Genomic DNA, 23,890 nt, shown 5'->3' with positions numbered 1-23,890 from the left:
AATATTATAGTTCCCGTTCATGCCTTAGCAATTGGCCTTATTAGAAGTACAACTAAGAACAAAGTAGGGTGTGCTAATAGACATATTAAGTAGTAAAGCGTGAAGATGGCGAGCTCCGGGCACACGTGGCCCAACAGCCAGGACGACTACGAGCTGCACGACGTGATCGGCGTCGGCGCCACGGCCGTGGTGCACGCCGCCTACTGCCGCCCGCGCAACGAGAAGTGCGCCATTAAGCGGATCAACCTCGAGAAGTGGAACACCTCCATGGACGAGCTGCTCAAAGAGATCCAGGCCATGTCCAGCTGTAACCACGAGAACGTTGTAACCTATTACACCAGCTTCGTCGTCAAGGAAGAGCTCTGGCTCGTCCTGCGCCTGCTCGAGGGCGGCAGTTTGCTCGACATCATCAAACACAAGACGAGGATATCCATTTGCAAGCACGGCGTCTTCGACGAGGCGACCATCGCCACAGTGCTCAAAGAAGTGTTGAAGGGACTCGAGTATTTCCACCAGAACGGCCAAATACATAGGGACATCAAAGCCGGAAACATTCTCATCGGAGACGACGGAATCGTACAAATCGCCGATTTCGGCGTGTCGGCGTGGCTCGCGACCGGCAGAGATCTCTCGCGGCAAAAAGTGCGCCACACGTTCGTCGGCACGCCGTGCTGGATGGCCCCCGAGGTCATGGAACAGAACCACGGCTACGACTTCAAGGCCGACATCTGGTCGTTCGGCATAACGGCCATCGAGATGGCGACCGGCACCGCGCCCTACCACAAGTACCCGCCCATGAAGGTGCTCATGCTGACACTGCAGAACGATCCGCCGACGCTCGACACCGGCGCCGAGGAGAAGGACCAGTACAAGGCGTACGGCAAAACCTTCAGGAAAATGATTTCCGAGTGCCTGCAGAAGGACCCGGCGAAACGGCCGACCGCCACCGAGCTGCTGAAGCACTCGTTCTTCAAGAAGGCCCGCGACCGCAAGTACCTCGTGTCGACGCTCGTGGCCATCGGGCCCAGCATGGAGACGCGCGTGCACAAGGCCAGCCGGCGCCAGCCCGGCGCCTCGGGCCGCCTGCACCGCATGGAGACGGGCGAGTGGGTGTGGGAGAGCGACGAGGACGACGACGACGAGGACGACGCGGCGCGCGACCGGCCCATGAACACGCTGGCGCGCGCCGACTCGTCCGACAGCGACAGCGACGAGGCGCCCGGCGCCGCCTTCACCATCGGCTCGCTGCAGGCGCGCGAGGCGCCCGTCGTCAACCTCGTGCTGCGCATGCGCAACGCCGGCAAGGAGCTCAACGACATCCGCTTCGAGTTCGCGGCCGGCAAGGACTCGGCCGACGGCATCGCCACGGAGCTGGTGGGCGCGGGGCTGCTGGACGGGCGCGACGCCGACGTCACGGCGCAGCAGCTGCAGCGCCTGGTGGACGAGCACCTGTTCGCGGCGCCGGGCGCGGCCCCGCGCTCGCTCACGTTCCGCCTGCAGTCGGCGCCGCCCGAGCCGCTGGACGAGCAGAGCCTGCTGGGCTTCGCGCAGATCTCCATCGTGGACTGAGCGCGCGCCGGGCCGGGGACCTCCTACGTATATTATGGGTGGATATGGAATTATATTAGTTGTATACCGATTATGCGGCAGTGATCGTCGCGCGCCGACCGTCGCTCTCCGCAGTGGAGTCGCTCGCGCGACGACTATCGCCGCGTAGCTCAAATGAATGTATATTTTACATTATGATTATAAGGGTGAATCTGAATTTATAAGAGTATTTTTTGTGATCGTACCGTGTCAATTTGCTGCTTTCAAACACTGTAATCGATTGGGACCTACGTTTGCAAATTTCGCACATGAATAAACGATGACGATGAATGAGTACACATCCGCGCGGGCGTCTTGAAGATATCCAGAACGCGAGTCTGAGCACTTCTAACATGTTTTACTTTATGGAATGAACTTACTATTACGTTTAAACAACTTCAAAGTGCCATATTTTTAAAATATGAATGGATATAATTCGTTCACTGTATGTAACGCAGTGATAAAATTGCATATAATAATCATTACAGTGTTAATTTTAAATAGCAGGTCTATATAGCACCATAGAATGTTCTTTTTACATTGTTATTTGTTTGTTGCTTATTTTGGAAGTATTTTAATAATAAAAGATGAAATCGATTTCGGCAGGATGTTTTATTAAAACCTCTATGACTTTTCAAAAATGTTAACTAAAAGCTATTTTGTTATTAGACTACAAGTACATAATTATATATCTAACGAGTTGACGATGTTGCAGGGCAGTGGCGGCAGCTCAGGCCCGCCACTGCGCAGTGAGTCCAACTAATACAAATCTGTAAAAACTCAGTTTGGCATCTAAACGTTATCAACGTAATCTATAACATACCAAAACATTACAGACTCTCATTCCTGTTCATAACATTATAAAGAGATCTTATTCCTAAGCGTAATAAGATAAAGCAATAACGGTATAAAAATAAGTATTTAGGTACAAACTTAACGTCCATATTTTATAGAAACTTATGCGAGTGGTTTTCATGAAATAGATATTTAACTATGACAACCAGAACATACACATCGTCGCGCCGGCTGTACGTAGGTACATATAGAAGACAAGCGACTATGAGCATTCTAATCATAGTTAAACATCTATGAACGTCCATAGCATGTTGGTCCACAAAGAAAATTAAGTTATCTATTATCAGCTAAGAGTATTATTAGAAACTACAACAAAAACAGATCTGTCATTTACAAGTTACTCTAGTTAAATGCGATGCAGTCCATTGTTTAATGTTTGACAGTTATTTAGTAAATTTTAATTGACAATTTTAATAAATTATGATCAAGCGATGTCATGAGGATTGAAGCGGAGAATAAGTAGGTACCGAGTAGTGACGTATCGTTTTGTTTTATAATAGCGAGATCGACGCGTCGGCCACTGGATTGTACTATCGAAATATCATTTAATTAGCCATTTAAATTAGGCCAATAGCTTAATCAGTATTTATAGGATAGTTGTTAGTAAATTATTTATTAAAAGAGCTCTAGAAAGCATTGCTACTATAGTGAAAAGTAGGTTTAAAGTCGAGGCTCAGATTTTCAGCGTTATTAATGGTTAAAGGTTATTATTATTTCGATTAAGCCATTGGACTAAATTAAACGTCTCATGATGTAACAGCGACCGTCGCACGATTTTGTTTTAAGGTACGTACAGTATACATATTTATATCGTGTAAAAAATATTCAAATCGCAATGATTTACAATTGTTACGTCTTAAAGCCTAGTGCTATTATGTATTTGAGAAAAATGTACATATAGTGACTAGGCAAAATGAAGCGTCTAATCAATTGTACTTATGTCTAACACACTCACTCTAGTAAGGCATTAACAACATTGAATCGTAACTTTTAAACTCTCGCGTTGCATGTTTAATGTATAATAGAATACGGGAATTAACGCGAACACGCATTTTACCTTAAAATGCCTAACGTTTCGGCGCAGGTTGCACTCGCCGTGGTCCCAGGCAGACTGGAGCAGCGATGACAGGACTTCGTGTATATGAGGCGGACGAATGTCCATCCACCCTCATATTTTGATTTTTCCAACCGCCACCACACACTACACTAACCGTGTCCCTATTCTGTGAGCTCACCGATTGCGAAACATAGCGAGGTTTTGTAACAGTAATCACTGGATTCCACGTCGCGGATAATTTGAAGCCGTCTTCCCGATTGAAATTTGAGTGTTTCTTGATTTCGATCGCTTCACGAACAATCCTCGAGTAGAAATGTCGTTCAGTGGAGAGGACTTGAGGGCGATGGAACTCAATCCAGTGATTAGTTCCTGCTTCGAGTAGATGTTCCGCAATGGCTGACTTGCTTATTTGACGGTTCTTAACAGCGGCGATATGTTCCTTGACCCTTTCAGCTATCGACCGCTTAGTCTGGCCTATGTAGGAACTAGTGTGTGGTGGCGGTTGGAAAAATCAAAATATGAGGGTGGATGGACATTCGTCCGCCTCATATACACGAAGTCCTGTCATCGCTGCTCCAGTCTGCCTGGGACCACGGCGAGTGCAACCTGCGCCGAAACGTTAGGCATTTTAAGGTAAAATGCGTGTTCGCGTTAATTCCCGTATTCTATTATACATTAAACATTGAATCGTGTCAATAATAATAAATAATCAATGTGTTAGTAACAAAAATATTAATTATAAACATCAAATTTTAAAATATTACACATAAATTCATTAGCGAAGAGACACTGGCAAACAATGGATTCCATCATATTGTACTTAATGTGCTGTCTTGGTTTCATTCAGTGCTGTAATTTTAACAGCAATCATCATTTTCAAATTGAGTCAAATGTAAAAATGTATGCAAAATAATTGTACCTAGTTTTTGTTATATCTAAATGTAATAAGTTAGCAAAACTCAATATTACATCAAAATATAATATTATGATGCAAATACATTTTGGCAGTGTTCTCTTAGCCTTAAATATATAAAAATTGTGCAGAAAAATATAGAAATAGCAACATTTTTATGACTAGTATAATAAAATATATGGCACATTTAAATAATAAAAATATAAATAATTTTTGTGCGCGAATCTTAATATTCTAATAAAATAAATATTAAAGTAAACTATAACCAATAGTTCTGGAAGACTAAATTATTTAAGTGGAATGTCGTCGTCTGAACACTGTCATACAAAAGTGAGATTCACATATCAGTTTATTACAACGAGCTATTTTATTATAAATCAGATCTAATATTTTATCGGACGTCGTCCTTAAGTATCCGTAAGGCCGATCGACACACTAGGCCCGAGTAGTGAAACATAATTTATAATTAGGAACGTATGAAACCACAAATCCCTCGTGCCGTGCAAGAAAATTATAGTGTCAAGCTTACAAAGTAATTGTACTATGAGAAAGCGTATAGCGGTGATCTTACGACTAAGTTAAGTACGCAGTAGTATTGTACAAGTGAGGAAATGTTCATATCCGGCGTAGACCCAGCGTACCGATTGACGATATTATAAAAAACAATATCAAGACGAAACTGTGCTTACTCGAAAATGTGCTCACCCGACGTTCGGCGCTCTGATCGTACGCAAGATACGAGAAGCACCTACGATAAATCAACGTCCCCACCGGAATAACATAAACGCAGCGTAGAACTTTAGAGATCGGCAGATATAGTGATCGAATTCGAGTAGAAATAATTTATGTAATCGTATCGCTCTATCAAAAGTATCAACAATTTCATTGGCGTATTTACAAGTAGAGGGGCCCGGCCGCGCGATCGAACGAACGCGGGAAGTCGAAAAGCTCACCCTCCCCGGGAGCGGTTCACCTTTAAGAAGTCGTGTGACGTGTCTAATCCTAAGTCGGAGGAGGCTCTACTCGCTCGTGCTCGCGCAGACCGGGAGCTCGTCGCGGCGGGCGGGGCGGGGCGCCGCAGTCGGAATCAAAACAGCTCCAGCAGCTTGCGCTTGAAGTAGTCCTTGAGCGGCGCGTAGTAGTGCGTGCGCAGCGCCAGCAGCTCGGGCTTGCGGCGCAGCGGCCGCAGCGGCGCCCAGTCCGTCTCGAACAGCAGCAGCGCCAGCAGCGCCAGCGCCAGCCACGCCAGCGCGAACGACGGCACGAAGGCCCGCAGCAGGCTGAAGGGCCGCGGCGCCGGCACCGCCCCGCCCGCCGCCGGCCCGCTCGGCGCCAGCTCCGACCCCGCCGCGCCCGACGTGGCGCCCGACTCCGACGACGACTGCTCGAAGGATTCCCGCAGTCTGTAGTCGGCCGGCAGCGCTGGGACCAAAAAAAATATCATCACGATTTTGCACTCGAAGAGAAACCGAACGATTATAATTATAGAGCATGTGAGTTACCGGGCGGCTTGGGCTCGTCGAGCGGTCGCAGGTGGTCGCAGCAGGCGAGCGCGATGTCGACGGCGGGCCCGGACAGCAGGCAGGCGCCGTTGCAGGCGTCGGGGTCGCGCTCGCTCTCCTCCAGCGGCGCGCTGTGCGTGGAGCGCGGCAGGCTGCTGTAGCCTGCACACACACACTCATGACATGAGCGGGACTGCAATATCTACCAACTGTTCCTTGACAGCTCCAACTACGTGCACTATGAATTACGTCGTATAACATACGACGTAATTCATGTACGTATGAACCGGTTGAATAGTATTTTCCCCCAAAAAATTCTGATGAGCTGTTAGTGGTCACCAGTAAGAATTTTATGACATCGAGCGTCAGTTACTTTTTAAGTTACTACATAAAATAAAATTTGACGAAATACCCCAAACTATTAATTTCAAAACTTTTCGTTACTGCTAGTTATTCTTTTCAAATTCAATCTACTTACAATCAATTGAAAAATAGTAGAGAAAACCCTGAAGATATTTTAGTATTAGCATAAAATATTTTGTATTTAATATGCAATTATATGCCTTGTAGTAATGCTGAGATCAGATATGAAAAATATGTAGTGCCAAAATTATGTTTATGTCAATTTCAGTACTAGACAAGACAAAACCATAGGTGGTAAAGACAAACACAAACACAAATAATAAATAAAACAACTTTTTATGAGTATGTCATATTTTGGTATTTTTCAGTCTATTAATAAAACGACTAACTGCTGATAACTACAACGTTATTCGCATTTTATGCGTCTGTATTTTTCTTTTAGAACCCAGATGTCTAATAGTTTGTGTTGCAAGCTTCGTCCCCATTCCATCCTTCAATTTCCTATTTTAGCTATTTATAGCCAGTCGTCTTGCCAATTCAGCCGGACAGGATTATTCACCTAGGATAAAAGAATAAAGCAAAAATAGGGATCAAAATAAGGAAGAAAGAAATATGAGCGTGCAATTTGTTAAGGAAACCTTTACTAGTGAGTGGTGAGAAACAGAAAGAAACAAAGAAGGCAAAAATATAGCCATAATTATAATATAAGTGTTTTGTGCGTCATCTCACTACTTGAGGTTAGCAATTTATGAGTTAGTGCCGGTTAGTTAGTGCTAGCAGTGCGACATGCTACTATGTAATATTTTATTTCTTACCTTAACATAAATATTTTAAGAATAAAATCCGTCTCAAAACAAACGCGGTTTCTTTTTATAATACACAAAAAACAAAATATTCTTTACAATAATATTGCAAAGTTGAACTATATTTTTTAAGATTTTAGTGATATTGGCACCGCACTCAGACCCCTATTAAAGGCTAAAATATAATCATCGGCTCGTAAATAATTGTGGGATCTTATCAAATTATAACCTAACTTTTCCCGTGTTCGGGAGGACGCCCTTGTCCAGCAGAAGGGCAGTTTTGAGTTAAGATACAATTATTGCACATTGCAAGTATAATAAATAATCGAGGGAGGAGGAATGATATAAAATGGTTTATTTACCAAAGTCTCCAGTCATAGGCGTGGACGGTGTCGCAGGGACACTTGATGCTTTCCTCTTGCCGCCCGTTGTTGAACCCTCCTCCTGAAAATAATACATTAATACTTTAGTTTCATATTATTAATTGCTTGATTTTTTATACATTCATACATAAACACGCTTTTTCCCATAAGGGTTAGGCAGAGACCAGAGAATTACACTTTTATTTGGTAGTTATTGTCTTACCCCTCCCTCGATGTGGAGGAGATCTGGAGACCCTTACCCAGCCGTAGGGCAATCAGGGGTTGAAAAAAGCTTTACTACCGGAAATATATATGTTTTTTTCTTTGTTGAACTCAGTTTTATTATTATTTTAAAATATTATGTATTTACTATATTTCAGCATTGCTAATTGATATACATGTTTTGGAAGGGGGGCCATGAGGGTTTCGGTTTTAACCTTTTAAATGCTTCATGCCCCTATCTTTCTCTCTGAATCTGCTAATAAGTAGGTATATTTTAAAAAAACATAATATAAATTTAATTCGTATATAGTATTACCTGTGAATCTCTAGGAGCTAATAGGCCGTCTCGTTCTAATATTTCTCTTTCAGTACGTCCGACGTATTTGAACTTGGTGCCCCACGAGAACAGACCGCCGCCTGAATACACACACGCGTCTGATGATGATGGCAACCTGGAACAACACAATTACAACATTATTAAACTATTGTTTATATAAAACAATCATTTTTATGGGCTTAGTAACATCAATCACATTTTTCTCTAGCATTCATTTCTTTGTATCTGCCTCCGTGGCGCAGTGGTTAAGGTCGCCATACCACTACCATTGCGTCGGGAGGTCGTGGGTTCGTTTTCCAAACGGAAGAATTGTTTCTGGGATCCACAAATCATTGCTTCGAGTCTGGTTGTACTTTGTATCGATTGTTTGTATGTTTGTTAAAGTCCCAGCGACACAAGAGTAATTCTTAGTACGAGAGTTGCCTTTTTATAAAAAATGCTGAAGATTTGCTACTTTATCTACCGGTTAATAATGATGAGGACAATTGGGAAGAGAATTTAAAGTTAGTTAGTGTTAGAGGGGATAACTGGCAATATACCATCTTATTGGCTATCCCAATACGATATCTGATAATTTTTACAGTAATATTTAAAAATAGATCCGGTACATTTAACTTGATATATTAGCACTGATAACAAGTATAATTGCAAACAAAAACATTGATAAACTCACGTGAAAAACAGCATCTGTTCAATGGCACAACACCACACGTGCCTGCACGCCGCGCCGCTCGGACATTTGAAACCAACTGTGTGTTTCTTCTGCAAATATAACATTATTTATGTATGTACTTTTAAACCAAACCTTGTCACGTTAGGATACATCACTATTCTTATTCTCGACGAAAACAGTCTCATAACAAAAGACGATCAAGTGAACTTTTGTTTTTATTTTTATGTTGAATAAGGCATTTGTCTACCACCATCTTACCTGATGACAAGTGACGATGAAGAATTAATTAAGATTAAATTAGCCTTTCCAAAATGATTAAAAATACTTTTTTTCCTAACTGTAATATCTAAAAATATTACTTATTTCATAACGAGATGCGTAGATCGATTTAGCAGATTAATCTTTACTAATCAACCATTATTATTATTGTAGACTTACTACATTTTAGAGTCTAACTTAATATTATGTTGCTCGGACCTACCCAAGCTTAGTAACTAAGTAACCACAATGCACGCAGGTTGAAAAACCTCTACTAGTTCCTTTAGTTAAACATTTTACTCATAATCTATAAATAGCCAATAAGTTAAACTTAATTTGGACATTATTAGTATGTAACAAACATATTCGTATTGCGTGCGTCGCGTGTACGAAGCATGCAATTAAAAAATATTTAACATTGCGCTAATAAGCATGAAATGTATAACAATTCCAATATTTTGGGATACAACTGTAACTTAAATTCGTTATAAGACTATAAAACGGTTTTGTAAAACAAGTATAACGTACTTTTGAAAACGGGTTTTATTCAGAGTATATTATTATTTATGTGAATTCAATATTCCTTTTCAAGTACTTAGTCCATTCATGACAAACAAAAAGACCCTATTCCACGGTCCAAGGCTAAATCTGAGATGAAAGGATGTATTTGATCTTGGCCAGCCGATGTCGCCACTATAATTGACCCTTTAGCAACAAAATGTACAAGTCTTTATTGTGTTATACAAAGAGAATTTGTATGAGAATAATGTATTTGTTATATGAATGAGAGCAAAAAGGTGGTTTACTCTTGCAAATGTAAGTCTGGGAATTGCATCCGGTCAGTTGCACTCAAAGGGTATGTGTAATTTGACCACTGAGGTGCAAAAAATCCGTTGAGATTCGCTCGGGAACTATAACGGTCAAATTAACTTAGTAATAATAGTATTTGAGATGCAAGAGATTGGGTGTATAAACTGTGAGTCTTAACAATGCTTCTAAAAATGTAATAAAATGGTTGATCTACATTGAGATATTAGTATTAACTGTATTACAGGATTCAAGAATATACAAACAAAAATCTTGCCCAGGCTTATATTATAGTTATCTACCCCCCTGTATTTATTATAGTCCTTTTAAATTACAATTGGCAGGACGACGCTATACTATATAAGAATGTTACCTGAAACCTGGTTGCAGTAGTTGCAACAACAAGCAGAGACAGATACAAATATAAATAAAAGTAATACCTTACCTCTGGATAATTCAAATGTACAATAAACATTCTTCCTTCAAAGTTGATCTTGTGTACTTCGGACCATTTGAAGTGGTGCGTCTTCCTGCTGCCCTGGAACGTGAGGATGCCGCTGTGGTTGATGCCCAGGTACAGCTGGTTGCCCCGGTGGTCCTGCTTAACCAATACAGCTTCAATTCGTTAAAGTGTATGGACGGTGCTGTCTAACTAACGCGAACTAACTAGTGAACAGAAAAAGAAAATTAACTTTATAGTACCTACTACAGCAAGCCAACTACAACATAGTTGAAAGAAAGGCTAGGCTATATAATTATATACAGCAAATAAATGCAAAATACAGTACTGAACTGCTACCGAAAGATATGCAAACTTATCATATCTACTTAATTCATTAAATTCAACATTTTTGTTAGATTGAATGGTATTAAGTTGAATTTAATGAATTAAAATCAAAGGAATCTGTTTGCAGAATTAAAGCAATTTACGTATTTAGACACGTGTGTCCCAAGTCGGGGGCCGTAATCAAAAGTATTCTGCGACCCTGTAGATATAGCGTTGGCAAAATAAATTGATAAACATAATATAGCGCTAAACGACTAATATCTAATTACTATACAAAATATTAACACAAATTTCAATTATTTGCTACGGTACTAGCTACGATACTTATTAGTGAAACATTACAAAACTAACCATATTTGCAGTTTGTCCAATGATGAGTGATCAAAAATACCGTCTGGTGCTCCTAAATAGCGTGACGGAACTTGACGAATACATTACTTAAGTGATTTACAAAACTTTTCAGTGCCTTATTAACTATTTAGCCGTTTTCAATAACCTACCAACAATAAGATAGTTTTACATCAACTAAAACATTTTTCCCGAACAAACTTAACGTCGTAAACGGCACTCTTTTGCACTAAACTAGTAATCCTTATATTTTATACGCAATTACAGTATAATATGCAATATCTAGACTACTACATTTTTCAAAAAAGTTGCCTCAATGTCTCATAACTACAGTAAAGTAACCCTAACTAAAGATAGGTTATTGAAAACGGCATTAAGACGAGAGTACGAAAGGCTCTATAGTTTAGAATAGATGAATACCTTGACAGGATGTGGGTCTACGCCGTAGGTGTCTAGTTGGCAGGCGATCTTGAGGAAGGTTCGCTCGGCCTCCTGCGTCGACATGCCTTTAACACCACCACTGCCCCCCGGCGTCCCTTCCACTGGCTCTCTGTGAAGTTCCTGCAAAGATTGAGAACATTTGACTATGTATATTGTGTTTTCGTCTCATCTTCACACTTTCAAGTATCAGTAAGTGTGTTTGGGTGATAATATAACTAGTGTAACTATATACGATTTCGCAATAATCGTTTTTAGATTATTTTGTCGTGTTATGACTTTCGTTTATTGATTCCAGTTTAATCTAACGGTTATACGAGTGGAGTACATAGTTATATAGCTCAGGAAACATAAGGTTGGCTGATTAATTGGGCAATGAGTCTCTTGGTTAAAAGTTTTCGAAGTACCCTCACTCAACATTTAAGTTGTGTGACCTACAGATTTCGCCTATTTTTTACAATATAACTATTGCATTTCAGCGGTCTGCTCTAATTTCCTTACAAACAAAACATTATGTTATCAACCACAACAAAGATAGTGATAACCGTCCTCGGAACATTCTCATACCTTCACTAAATCATGCACTTTATTCATTTAAACAACAGTATATTTATCAGACAGTAGAAATTATCTGTTTTGATATTAATATCTTATCGTTTGCTCTAGTTTCACTTACTGCAGATAATTATAGAATTACGCATGTTTTTATTACGGTTAATGATGTTATTTACCTAATAAAAGTTTTGCAAAATAGGTAGCAACACCTGTTTAAAAAAAAATTTAAGGCTTTCCTTCAACATGTTAACCTTTACATCCCAGCTTTTTTATGAAACCAATTCAATATACACATAATAACAGATGTTTATTTCTTATTGGTTTCGAAATAAGTAGAAAATATGTATGTTAGTGTAGCGTACTGTAACGCTCAATAGAATTGAGGTTCTTAAAATTTTAAGATAAACCTTTCCAAACAAAGATTTATGTTTTACAAATAAGTATAAATAGTAAATGTTGTTATTTATTATAAAATAATGTTGTACAATGTAAATCCTCCGTCTGGTGTTAGCCGTGTTAGCTAAAGGTTATCGTCTAACAAAATACTACTTAACCTTTCACGTTCTCACTGACATTTCATAATGGATCATGTTTATATCAGAATTAACATAATGCATCATCTCTTTACTAGCTTTATGGGTAAACAATGTAATATTAAATATAATTAATTCATACTAGACATTTATAAATCTATCCTAAGTGAGTAAATCGTTTTATAAAAACATGTGGGTACTCTTGTTCGATAGTCTGTAACTGCCAAATTACTGCTCCGATTTGGATACATTTGGCGGAGTAATAGATTCTGTTTCAGTGAACGTGAAAACAAAACACCTTTTTATAGAAATAACAAAGATACCGTACAAAATCTAATTACGTCTTCATATTTAAACTACGCATTCGATAAATTCTAATAATTTGAAAGTGTTCATGACACAATTTTATTTTGACCTAATAATTCTAGTAGAAAGCAAAAGTCCGCGTTATTATTAGAAATGGAGTAAGTAGCAAATAATTGATTAAACAAATGCTTCGCTGCATTCTTGAGTTACGTTCCCAAATGAGTGGTAGTCACGACAAGTTATACGCGAAACACTACGCAGTATGTTTGACTGGACTTACTAAACTAACTGTATTACTTCAAATCACTTTCATTTTACTATTCCCAATACTGTATCATTTTTCAATGCTCTCATAGCTAAATTCCTTCTCGCGAAACGATCACTGGGTTAAGCAATCTTTAACGCAGATCTCTTTTAGATGGGTGGCTACACAGGGATGTTTTTTACCGCTACGTGCATGGAATGAAGTTACAGTCACATTCTATACATACAATGTACATAATTTCTCACTACAGGTCAAGGGTCAGTATGTATTAGGTCGAGGAAAAAGTCTTTTCGCATTATAAAAAACTTACTGTATAACTTGTAATAAAATCTCTTTGGCTTCAAGAATCACAAATGAGTATACGGTTAATTAAGTTTCTTTCAGTGAGCTCGTGAGGTACCCAAATATCGAGCTTTTTTGTGTAGAGAAAAGATTTTATTACAAGTTCATACATACTATAATGCGAAAAGACTTCTTCCCCGACCTAATATATACACGAAACTATATGAGAATCTAACCCCGCCACCAAGCGTGGGGACCACGTGTTTTACATTTTATCGCTAGAAGGTAATTATAATCAGTTCGCGAAACAGGTCTGGGTATTTCTATTAGATAACGGTAGATTGGTTCAATCAAAACGTGGCGCAATCATGTGTCATCTCGCATACGAAAACCGGGGGGTATTGTACTAATCATTTCACAACGATTTTAATGTTATGCAAGATTACTTTAAATATACCATTTGTATGATATTGCACAAATTTTACAATAAATTACGCAAAAATACAATACAATAATATCACGCCTTTAAGGAATACGCAGAGACGTTAGTATTCTTGAAACACAACTTTTCTGTAACATTTTTCTATCATATAAACCCTATTTGTTTAGGCGAATAATTAGTTATCTGGAACTTGAAAAAAACACGCCTTACTATCTCGGCTTTAGCCTGTCTGTCATGGGAACATGGTTACATACTTAGTAAGTTTATAGATAGTTTCAAATAGCTGTTATATTTACCTGTATCCTAGCTTCGATAGTGTCCGTTTGTCTTAGTAGCAGCCTCATTTCCGTCACGTAATTCCCAACGTGAATTGTCGGGTCGTAATCGCCAAGCTCGACTGAAACAATTACAATATATCATACCACACCATTTAAGACATTGTTTTAGATCACGTATCTACTTTTACTTAAGGAGAACACATACAGAACTATAGACATAGGTATCCTAGGATTGTGATCATAACTCTAACCCCCGGTTTCTGAGGTACATTTAGCGGCAGTTCATCTATTCAATAGCGTTTTTTTTATTTGAGTTTTGACACTTTTGAATAGAATATACTAATAATATATACACTACCGCTAAATGTACCTCAGAAACCGGGTGTAAGATAGGTAATAGAGGTCTTTGACCTTTCTAAACACATGGCCGATTAGCCTATGGTACGATAAAACTACGGCGTGAAACCATGTAATTTGGCTTGTTTTAAATATCGGCATTTAAATGGTTAAATTATATATTCTAAATACTTCTTTCATTGCGTTAGGAGGTCGCGAATTCGATTCTTGCACTGAACATATTCCTTATGTGATACATAAATAGTTGTTTTGACTTTGTGTCCGTTGTTTGTATGTTTGTGCAGTCTCGGCGACATAATATTCATTATTATTGTCGTTGTATTTATAATAAAGAATAACAAACGCAGTAACCTCGTGAGCACTGTCATACGAGACACAATATAATACTACATATTATGTCTAGCGCGATTAATGTTTGCGCAATGACAGTACCTATAGGACATTTTAGATATAATTTTGTTGTGTGTTATCGTCTGATTCCTATAGTTAATACATACATAAAATCATGCCTTTTTTCCCATAGGGGTAGGCAGAGAAGTCCTCTTGGTACGATCCGTACAAACTTCCCTTGCTTCATTAACATTCATACATCTTGTCATACAGGACCGCAGGTTACGAGTACTACGCACCTGACCTTTTTGCAAGACATCGCCGATATGATCTGTGTATATCTTTCCTATAGTTCAGTGAAAGAATATGTCTAAGGTAAACCTAATATAACCCAACATGCCTCTTCCTGCACGTAAATCGAGCACGTGGCTTGCGAAATAACGATAAATTGTCAAATAATCAATAACTACATTACATTATTATTGGAACCACAAAAAAAGTATCCTAATCTATTAACTTTCCCATCAATTGTTATAAAGAATAGTTATAAAAAGAGGCTATAATTCTTTATACACATGAATGGACGTCTGCACGCTGACCGTTTCCTGTGTCTTATCAGCTTGCCCTTGGAATTATATAATATTCATGGCGCCGTTGTCATGTTGACTCATGCTATAAAATATGTGTTCTTATCTACAGAAATATTTCGATCTTCTTTACAGTTAAACCATCGCAAACATGATGTTATGTCATTCAGTGATTATGGCATTAAATTGATACTCATTCCTTCCTTGCTAACACGTTTTAACAAAATGGGCTGCCTTGAAATATAACATAAGAAGGAAATTGTACTGTTTTATATAATAACAGTCAGAAATAACGATCTTTAATTTAGGGGAAAAATTGTCGGGAATTAACCACATAAAACATTTTTTGCGATATCTTCCCAACAATATAAGTGCACGAAAGAACCCATCATATAAATTTTAGTCACAGATTTTTTCGCAGCTACCCTCAAGATTTGAGTATTATGAAAGACGCTAAGTAATTATGATGCGCACGCGACATAACACCATATTCAATGTCACGCCACGTGTTGTCCGTGACCCGGATGTGCCCACGTGGTCGCGTCCCCCACGATACGGGCCCATGTGTGCGATCAACCATCAATGACGGCTTTTCCAATCAACCCTTTTTAATAGATTACGAGTATCTACGACGGCGGAGGATGGTTGGATTTCTTTGTTTTTTTTTTGTAATGGCTAGTAGAGAATACCCATGTGTCCATGTTGATAAATAATTTTGATAACAGCTAGCAACAGTAGTAAAATCGAAAATACTTCTTTCCTAAAATCTGGTTTAAAAAATGTAGGGTATAGACAAATTAATAAATAGTTACTAGGTAAGTTACAGACTGTAACAATAGTTCCCACAGGAATATCTGAACATTCCATATGGTTCACATCCCTTCATTAATAATCTTAATTCAATAAAATTAAATGAATATCCCACTGCTGGGTAAGTTTCTCCTCCAGTAATGAGGGAGGGGTTTGGCTTTAAGTCAACCACAAATGCCGAGTTTGGGACTCTACCTATAAATATAAATACTAATACAAGATTTAATTTTATCTAAGTTAGGTAATAATTTCCTAATAAAAATTAAATGAGGTACTATAATTTGACATACTTTGTATAATAAGTGCCCCCAGCATGGCCGCTTCATTGGCTGTACAGTACAACCTGCCGTGAAGCAGGTCTCTCTTGAGTTGCAAGTATATCTGAAACCTCGTGACATCCTCCTTCAGTAGCAATGGGTTTGGAGGATAGAACTTCACTCGGAAACTGAACAATATAGGTGATGCATCTGTTGACAATATACATGGCATGAAACAAATGTTTGTGAATTTAAAAAATATATTTTTTTACCTTTTTAAGGCCAGTTACTACCTATTCATTTATGAATCTACTTTTAAATTGATAGTGTTTCAATCAAGTAATTTATTTTTTTAACATAATGGCTCTTTATTAAATAATATTTAAAATAAGTTTAACCTCTCAAGCGCCCGGCCACCGTGTCACGGTTGAATGTTCTACCCCCGTCAAGCGCCCCGCCACCGTGGTACGGCAAAACGATCTTACATTTAAAAAACGTAAAAACGAAATGCTAAACCTATGTTTATCCCTTTTAAACATATTTGACATTGAAGCTGATGAAATGAGACGACGATCTAATGCACACACTTGAATAAGTGGTTGATATAGGCCAGAGAGCACCTTAAACAACATCTGACCCAACGACATGTTCCTTTATGACCAATATTGTAAATCCTTTTTTCAACTAATTTTAAAGATTTGAGTATATTTTACAGTCGGATTTTAATGTCATTATTCATTAACTACACGATAAGACCTTTCGTCATATTATTTCTTTTGCCTAAAAATATTTATTAGACTTTCTTCAAACACATGGCTAAAGCACACAATATTCAGATTAAACCGACTATTGTACTACCACTATCAAATATTATTTGTGGTTTATTTTTTTAATCTATAGCAAATTTTATGTAGATTTCAAATATATAAGGTATGACTAGGGTGTTAGTATTAAAATATGACGGAATCGGCGCTTAAACGCCAACCGCCAATTCAATTTCGCGCGCCATTTTAGGCCTGGACGCTTAACGGTATATTTGAATTTTGACGTTGGGGCGCTCGAGAGGTTAAATACTTCACAACTAACCAGGCTTCTTTTAAAGTAAATTCCCTGCAGTCTTAATTATTTAACAAAACAATTCTTATAAAATACAAGGTGCTATCATCAACAGTGCATGTGTAGGAGTTTAATTCAAACCAATCAATTCAATTGAACTAATAGTCAACCAATAAAGTTTAATCAAAACATCTAACTGAATAGATAGTCATTTATTTAATGTAAATAATATTACCTTTTACTTGTTTTAGTATTAACTTTGCCATATGCAGCCAATGCTGAAAAAAAAAACAAATTTGAATGTCAACAATAAACTATGGTTAACTAAATAAAAACTCTTTTGAAACAATTTTGTAAAAGAGGTTTATTGCCTGACATAGACTGGTGTTTACAAATTACATATTTTGAACTAAAAATAGTGATGTTTATGACATGACTGAGACTGTGAAGTCATGGCTATTTTATTACTTTTGATGGGTGATGTAAGATTTTTGTACAGCTTTAAACTTACTATGTACTGTACCATAACAAATTTTACAGGAAGAAAAACAGATGAATAAGTTTTAATTTACAATGAGTAATTAATAAGACATGTTTTGAAATAGGTTAAAAGGGTCATAAACAAATTTTACAGTGCCGATTTAGAGTCACCTGTTTTGATTTAGATTTCTTTATAACTTTGAAGGACCTATTAAACAGCTATATATATACAAAAGAACATTTTAATAATATATTAGTTCCTTACTATATTTATTTAATCTGCTTTCTAGTTGTGGAATACTAGAGATAGAGTGGAAACTAAATATGTCTATCCAGGTGATAGACCACTGAAAAAAAAATGTAATTTAACACATTTTAATATAATAGTTTCCTTACCCTCTGCCCACCAGCGTCCACATATCGAAGTCCGAAATAATCAGTCTCAGTGAGGTTCAACTGTTGACATACATGCTCCAACAAAAATTTTCCTTTATAACTTGGCTGAAAACATACATTTTATATACAAACTGATATAAATAAATAACTACAATATTATTTCTTCGTGAAACTTACATGAAATTCGCATTCTAATATCTCTGTATCCTCTAAAAGTCTCACTGTACATTTATAAACAATATCTCCACGACTTTTGAACATGCTGGTTACTTCTACTTCACCACAGTTATACGTTTAGTATTCCTATTAATTAACCATTATAATTAATTAACACATTGCTAACTCGAATTTGATTCCATTTAGGAATTCATTCAAATTTTCATTTGTTTCTTATTTCGATTTCAACACGGGAACCTGAATGGGGTGCGGACAGAGCGGTGCGGGGGTGAGGAATTTTGACATTTATGATAGTAGAGTTGCTGTTGATGCGCGTTTGTACAAAAAAAAGACGATTTACCGATGTATGTAGGTGTACATGGTATATTATCTACGTTCTCATATTTATTTTAGAAACCAGAAAATAGTCGTTTATTACTGTCAATTTATCATTGATCTGCAATTGTTAAGTAGATTATTGATGTAAAAAAATGTGGAGAATCGGTCGAGACGAATTTCATTTTTAGAATAAAAATCGTTCACAGCTAATCGTAAAAGCCCTGGACTTATCGCAATTAATTGATGCAATAAAATTAGGATTGATTTAATTATTTTTTTAAATACATTACACATTTTCATCATATTTCTGAACGAAGCGACTTTTTCTGCCGTCATATCCTTTTAAGTTACTTGTGTTGCCATTACGTATATTTAATTTTAGAAATATTGGTAAATTTACTTCGTCAGGTTTAAATACTTTTAAATTAAAAAAAATAACGACACAAGCAATACATTTAGGAGGCACATACGCGCCTAGAGGGTTTCAGGCAAAGAATTCAAATATTAACTGAAGTTGAGTTTAAAAGCAATTACTTTATGAAACACTAGCTGACCCGCGCAACTTCGCTTGCGTCACATAAGAGAGAGTGGGTCAAAATTTTCCCCGTTTTTGTAACATTTTTCACTGGTACTCTGCTCCTATTGGGAGTAGCGTGATGATATATAGCCTATAACCTTCCTCGGTAAATGGACTATCTAACATTAAAATAATTTTTCAAAACGGACCAGTAGTTCCTGAGATTAGCGCGTTCAAACAAACAAATAAACAAACAAACAAACTCTTCAGCTTTACAATATTATAAGTATATAAGTATAGTTTAAGTATAGATTATTGGATTAAATTCGTTCTTATTGTAAAACGCCATAAGCTTTTTAAAGTAAGTAGGTGTCTAATTTAACATAGTTTGGTTATTTTAAGACATATTATTTTATAAATATTTATAGCTTCAACCATTGGTTATTCAATCATCTTCAAAGGATGTGTGTCTTATTCATTTCATTACAGACAAGTCTTTACGATTATTTGTTATAATTAAAATTAGCTTAAAATAATGACGCCCAATGTATAAAATATGTTGGATACCCGATAACAAATAATAATTACTACCTAGTTCAAAAATAAATAATACCAAGCAAATAAATACGAATAATTAATTGCACGAGGGGATATCATTTAAACCTAATTAACGATAACTACATTAAAGAATGTAAACAATAAATATTAAAAATATTTAGGTTGCGTCACAGCGCTGTGTTGGTTGGATTTGATGAATAAGTAAGGAAGTTAAATTTTTTTACAGCCACACTAAGGACCGGAAGTGACTCTCCTCTTTCCAGCCAGCTGAAAGAACAACCATTTCTCGTCCATTCTGTTGGAGTCTATCTCGGATATTACACGTGGATTGTAATCCGTGGTGAGTGTCGGAAGAAATTGTTTAGTGCAGTGTTGAAAAAGTGATTAATAACCGTAAGCAAACGATTGTGTTTTCTATAATAACAATCCGGAATATACATCATTATGATTATTATTATAAAATTGTAATAAATCGTAACGTGGTGTAATAAATTGTAATTGTACACGAGTTAGAGTTACACATATGTAACGTTAACTTGAAGTGCTCATTACATTATTCTTTTGTTTGTTCTGATTGATGTGTAAGCCGTTCAAATTACGAATATTATCACTATCGCGTTTGCTTACGCGTCACACTTGTTCACCGACCGGCTCGCCACCACGTGGTTGTGCACACTTGTTTTCATAATCCCTTGTATCTAGCCCTCTGTGCATATTAAATATTGGAGTGTTTTAAGCCCAAAAGGTTTAGCCCCTGGAAAATTTTGATTATTTTCTGTCCATACGATGTAATGGCTGACATCCATTGTGAAATGTCAAGATAGGGCGAGGCGGCCATGCGGCCGCCATATTGCCGGCCGCGCGATACATGAGGTTGCGACCTTGCAGATGCCGGCTAACATCACTTTACTCCTCGCAATTAATTCAACAACAACAATATTTTAATACGATTTTCTGTGTTTTGTTCTAGACTAACCAAAAATGGGCAAGGAAAAGACTCACATTAACATCGTCGTCATTGGACACGTCGACTCCGGCAAGTCCACAACCACTGGCCACTTGATCTACAAATGCGGTGGTATCGACAAGCGTACCATCGAGAAGTTCGAGAAGGAGGCCCAGGAAATGGGTAAGGGTTCCTTCAAATACGCCTGGGTGTTGGACAAACTGAAGGCCGAGCGTGAACGTGGTATCACCATTGATATCGCTTTGTGGAAGTTCGAAACCGCCAAATACTATGTCACCATCATCGACGCCCCCGGACACAGAGATTTCATCAAGAACATGATCACTGGTACCTCCCAGGCTGATTGTGCCGTGCTCATCGTCGCCGCCGGTACTGGTGAGTTCGAGGCTGGTATCTCCAAGAACGGACAGACCCGTGAGCATGCTCTGCTCGCCTTCACACTCGGTGTCAAGCAGCTCATCGTCGGTGTCAACAAAATGGACTCCACTGAGCCCCCATACAGCGAGTCCCGTTTCGAGGAAATCAAGAAGGAAGTCTCCTCATACATCAAGAAGATCGGTTACAACCCCGCTGCTGTCGCTTTCGTACCCATTTCTGGCTGGCACGGAGACAACATGTTGGAGGCCTCTACCAAAATGCCCTGGTTCAAGGGATGGTTGGTTGAGCGTAAGGAAGGCAAGGCTGAAGGCAAGTGCCTCATTGAGGCCCTCGACGCCATCCTGCCCCCTGCTCGCCCCACAGACAAGCCCCTGCGTCTTCCCCTTCAGGACGTATACAAAATCGGTGGTATCGGTACGGTGCCCGTAGGCCGTGTCGAAACCGGTATCCTCAAGCCCGGTACCATTGTCGTCTTCGCCCCCGCCAACATCACCACTGAAGTTAAGTCCGTGGAGATGCACCACGAAGCCCTCCAAGAGGCCGTACCCGGAGACAACGTTGGTTTCAACGTAAAGAACGTGTCCGTCAAGGAGTTGCGTCGTGGTTACGTCGCTGGTGACTCCAAGAACAACCCACCCAAGGGAGCTGCTGACTTCACAGCTCAGGTCATCGTGCTCAACCACCCTGGTCAAATCTCAAACGGTTACACACCAGTGTTGGATTGCCACACAGCCCACATTGCCTGCAAATTCGCCGAAATCAAAGAGAAGGTCGACCGTCGTACTGGTAAATCCACTGAAGATAACCCCAAATCCATCAAATCTGGTGACGCTGCCATCGTCAACCTGGTTCCTTCCAAGCCTCTGTGCGTCGAGTCCTTCCAGGAGTTCCCTCCCCTCGGTCGTTTCGCTGTGCGTGACATGAGGCAGACGGTCGCCGTCGGAGTCATCAAGGCTGTAAACTTCAAGGATGCCAGCGGTGGCAAGATGACCAAAGCCGCCGAGAAGGCCACCAAGGGCAAGAAGTAGCTAGCGCTGATCACAGCACAATTTTTCATTCAACTGCGATACTTCATTCACCGAAAGGTGTTCAGAAGGAAAGAAAGGCTACAAACTCATTCCTTTTCTATATTTTTTACAAGGCTTATACTGTAACATTATTTTATAATTTATATAAGGTATATCTGAACTATTTTGTTATATCTGCAAACTAATGTGTAAATTCATAGAATAAAGGTAGCCTCCAGTAAAATTTACTTTGTGCTTTTATTTTTCCTAGATCAAATTAATACCCATTGCCTGATAAGTTCTATTCAGCATTTAGTAAGCAAATATAGTGCAACTTGTTAGAATTAACAGTAAATCTGATAAGAAAGTAAATGAATTTGAAAATGAGCACTAAATTTGGCATTTTGAAAATCTAAGCAGGACCTATGTAATTACTCTGAATAAGCGAGTCTGAAGCACAAGTCTTCTAACTTAGTAATCTGTGTGTGCTCCACGTTCTAAACAACATAACCTTATTTCTTATCTATCCATACAATCGCGATGCCGTGGCAGTGTGCCACTTGCAAAATGTCCCGAAATCTGAGGTGAATGAACTCGGGGGAACTATTTTCTGAAAGTAGGAAATAGACGTCAGCATACGTATCGTATCGTACTATAGGATTGTATGCTCACATGTGTTATAGGTAAGTAATAATGAAAACATTAAGGTACTCCCACAATTTCATTAGACAGATAAAAAAGTATCTGTTTATAATATTTTTTCCTGAACACACTTAATGCCGGTTTATAGCCTCAGGCAGGTAATACCATTTTACGTGGGTGATCCTATTGTTAAACCTGAAATTATTACACCTATTCATAGTTACCTACTCTACATCTGAAAACTAGCTTTAGATAAGCAGTTCCTTCTTTTTTACTCAATATCGTAACCGCAACATGCCACGATCACGATTTTTTTACCTAGTCACTGGTTTACGTGAATTAAATACCGCTGGCGCTGGTAACGGGATTTGGACTCGCACTTTTATATTTTGCGCAGATAGCTATCTACAGTTGCCTATTTTTTGGACAAATAAGTGAACTTATTAGCTTCTTTTATTTTCTTTAGGTATGTAGAGATAGTACCTAATATAGTACTTTATTAAGTAGGTACCTACCTACTTTAAATTGTAAGGCCCTATTCTTACACATGGCCTATAAAAATATTTATGAAGAGAATAAGGAGACTGGCCAAAAATTGTATTGATCGTTGGCTCGAGGACTTTACACAATGCCCACGCATACAAACAAAACGTCAATACATGAACTATCATTAATCTTTGGAATAGGTTAACGACAATGTGGAGACAGAGGTGACACCCACGTCTAGGCCGAGTTTATATGAATTTCAGCAACACGAGAGTTGAATCACCTTTACTATCTACGTCATCGTCACGTCTAACAGTGAGTAAGAGTGCGTCATAGATACCTACATAATATTACTGAGAATGAAGTTCCATTTGGGTGATTTCTTAATGTATTTATGATAAGGAATTGTAGTATATGTATCAATTGAATTGATTTTTTAACCCACTGATAATAAAAAAACTATTTTAATTAAATTATGATCAGTAGTGCTTTTCCTCGTAAGTAATATCCTCTCATGAATGTTTACTCATACCTAAGTAGGTTCACCCAAGACACGTGTCGCTGACACGACGATACAATACTTGTGATCTCAAT

At 38.5% G+C, this 23,890-nt stretch overlaps 3 protein-coding genes across 5 annotated transcripts; 2 read left to right on the top strand and 1 right to left on the bottom strand.

The window, feature by feature from the left end:
- The first annotated feature begins 105 nt into the window (after positions 1 to 105).
- Positions 106 to 2,184, top strand: fray (oxidative stress responsive kinase frayed). The gene has a single exon (XM_076120367.1). It carries the CDS (start codon positions 106 to 108, stop codon positions 1,567 to 1,569), a length of 1,464 nt encoding a protein of 487 aa, XP_075976482.1. The 3' UTR covers positions 1,570 to 2,184.
- Frmd5 (FERM domain containing) lies at positions 2,181 to 18,696 on the bottom strand. 2 transcript variants are annotated; one of them, XM_076120349.1, is made up of 12 exons: positions 18,424 to 18,696; positions 18,247 to 18,351; positions 17,606 to 17,648; positions 16,348 to 16,524; positions 13,992 to 14,092; positions 11,295 to 11,435; positions 10,185 to 10,340; positions 8,675 to 8,763; positions 7,981 to 8,116; positions 7,443 to 7,524; positions 5,915 to 6,076; positions 2,181 to 5,834 (listed from the first exon to the last, which is right to left on the bottom strand). In XM_076120349.1, the coding sequence occupies exons 1-12, from the start codon at positions 18,505 to 18,507 to the stop codon at positions 5,500 to 5,502; spliced, it is 1,611 nt and encodes a 536-aa protein (XP_075976464.1). In that variant the 5' UTR covers positions 18,508 to 18,696; the 3' UTR covers positions 2,181 to 5,499. The 2 variants fall into 2 exon arrangements, with proteins under 2 accessions (XP_075976464.1, XP_075976473.1); XM_076120358.1 differs by having other exon boundaries at positions 10,185 to 10,337.
- A 1,326-nt stretch (positions 18,697 to 20,022) lies between these two features.
- On the top strand, positions 20,023 to 22,416 carry eEF1alpha1 (eukaryotic translation elongation factor 1 alpha 1). 2 transcript variants are annotated; one of them, XM_076120328.1, is made up of 2 exons: positions 20,023 to 20,156; positions 20,787 to 22,416. In XM_076120328.1, the coding sequence occupies exon 2, from the start codon at positions 20,798 to 20,800 to the stop codon at positions 22,187 to 22,189; it is 1,392 nt and encodes a 463-aa protein (XP_075976443.1). In that variant the 5' UTR covers positions 20,023 to 20,156; positions 20,787 to 20,797; the 3' UTR covers positions 22,190 to 22,416. The 2 variants fall into 2 exon arrangements, with proteins under 2 accessions (XP_075976443.1, XP_075976451.1); XM_076120336.1 differs by having other exon boundaries at positions 20,084 to 20,209.
- Positions 22,417 to 23,890: the final 1,474 nt, after the last annotated feature.

This window comes from Anticarsia gemmatalis, chromosome 1 (genome assembly GCF_050436995.1).
Source record: "Anticarsia gemmatalis isolate Benzon Research Colony breed Stoneville strain chromosome 1, ilAntGemm2 primary, whole genome shotgun sequence".
NCBI classification, from domain to species: domain Eukaryota; kingdom Metazoa; phylum Arthropoda; class Insecta; order Lepidoptera; family Erebidae; genus Anticarsia; species Anticarsia gemmatalis.
This window is presented reverse-complemented; position numbering and strand designations above follow the sequence as displayed.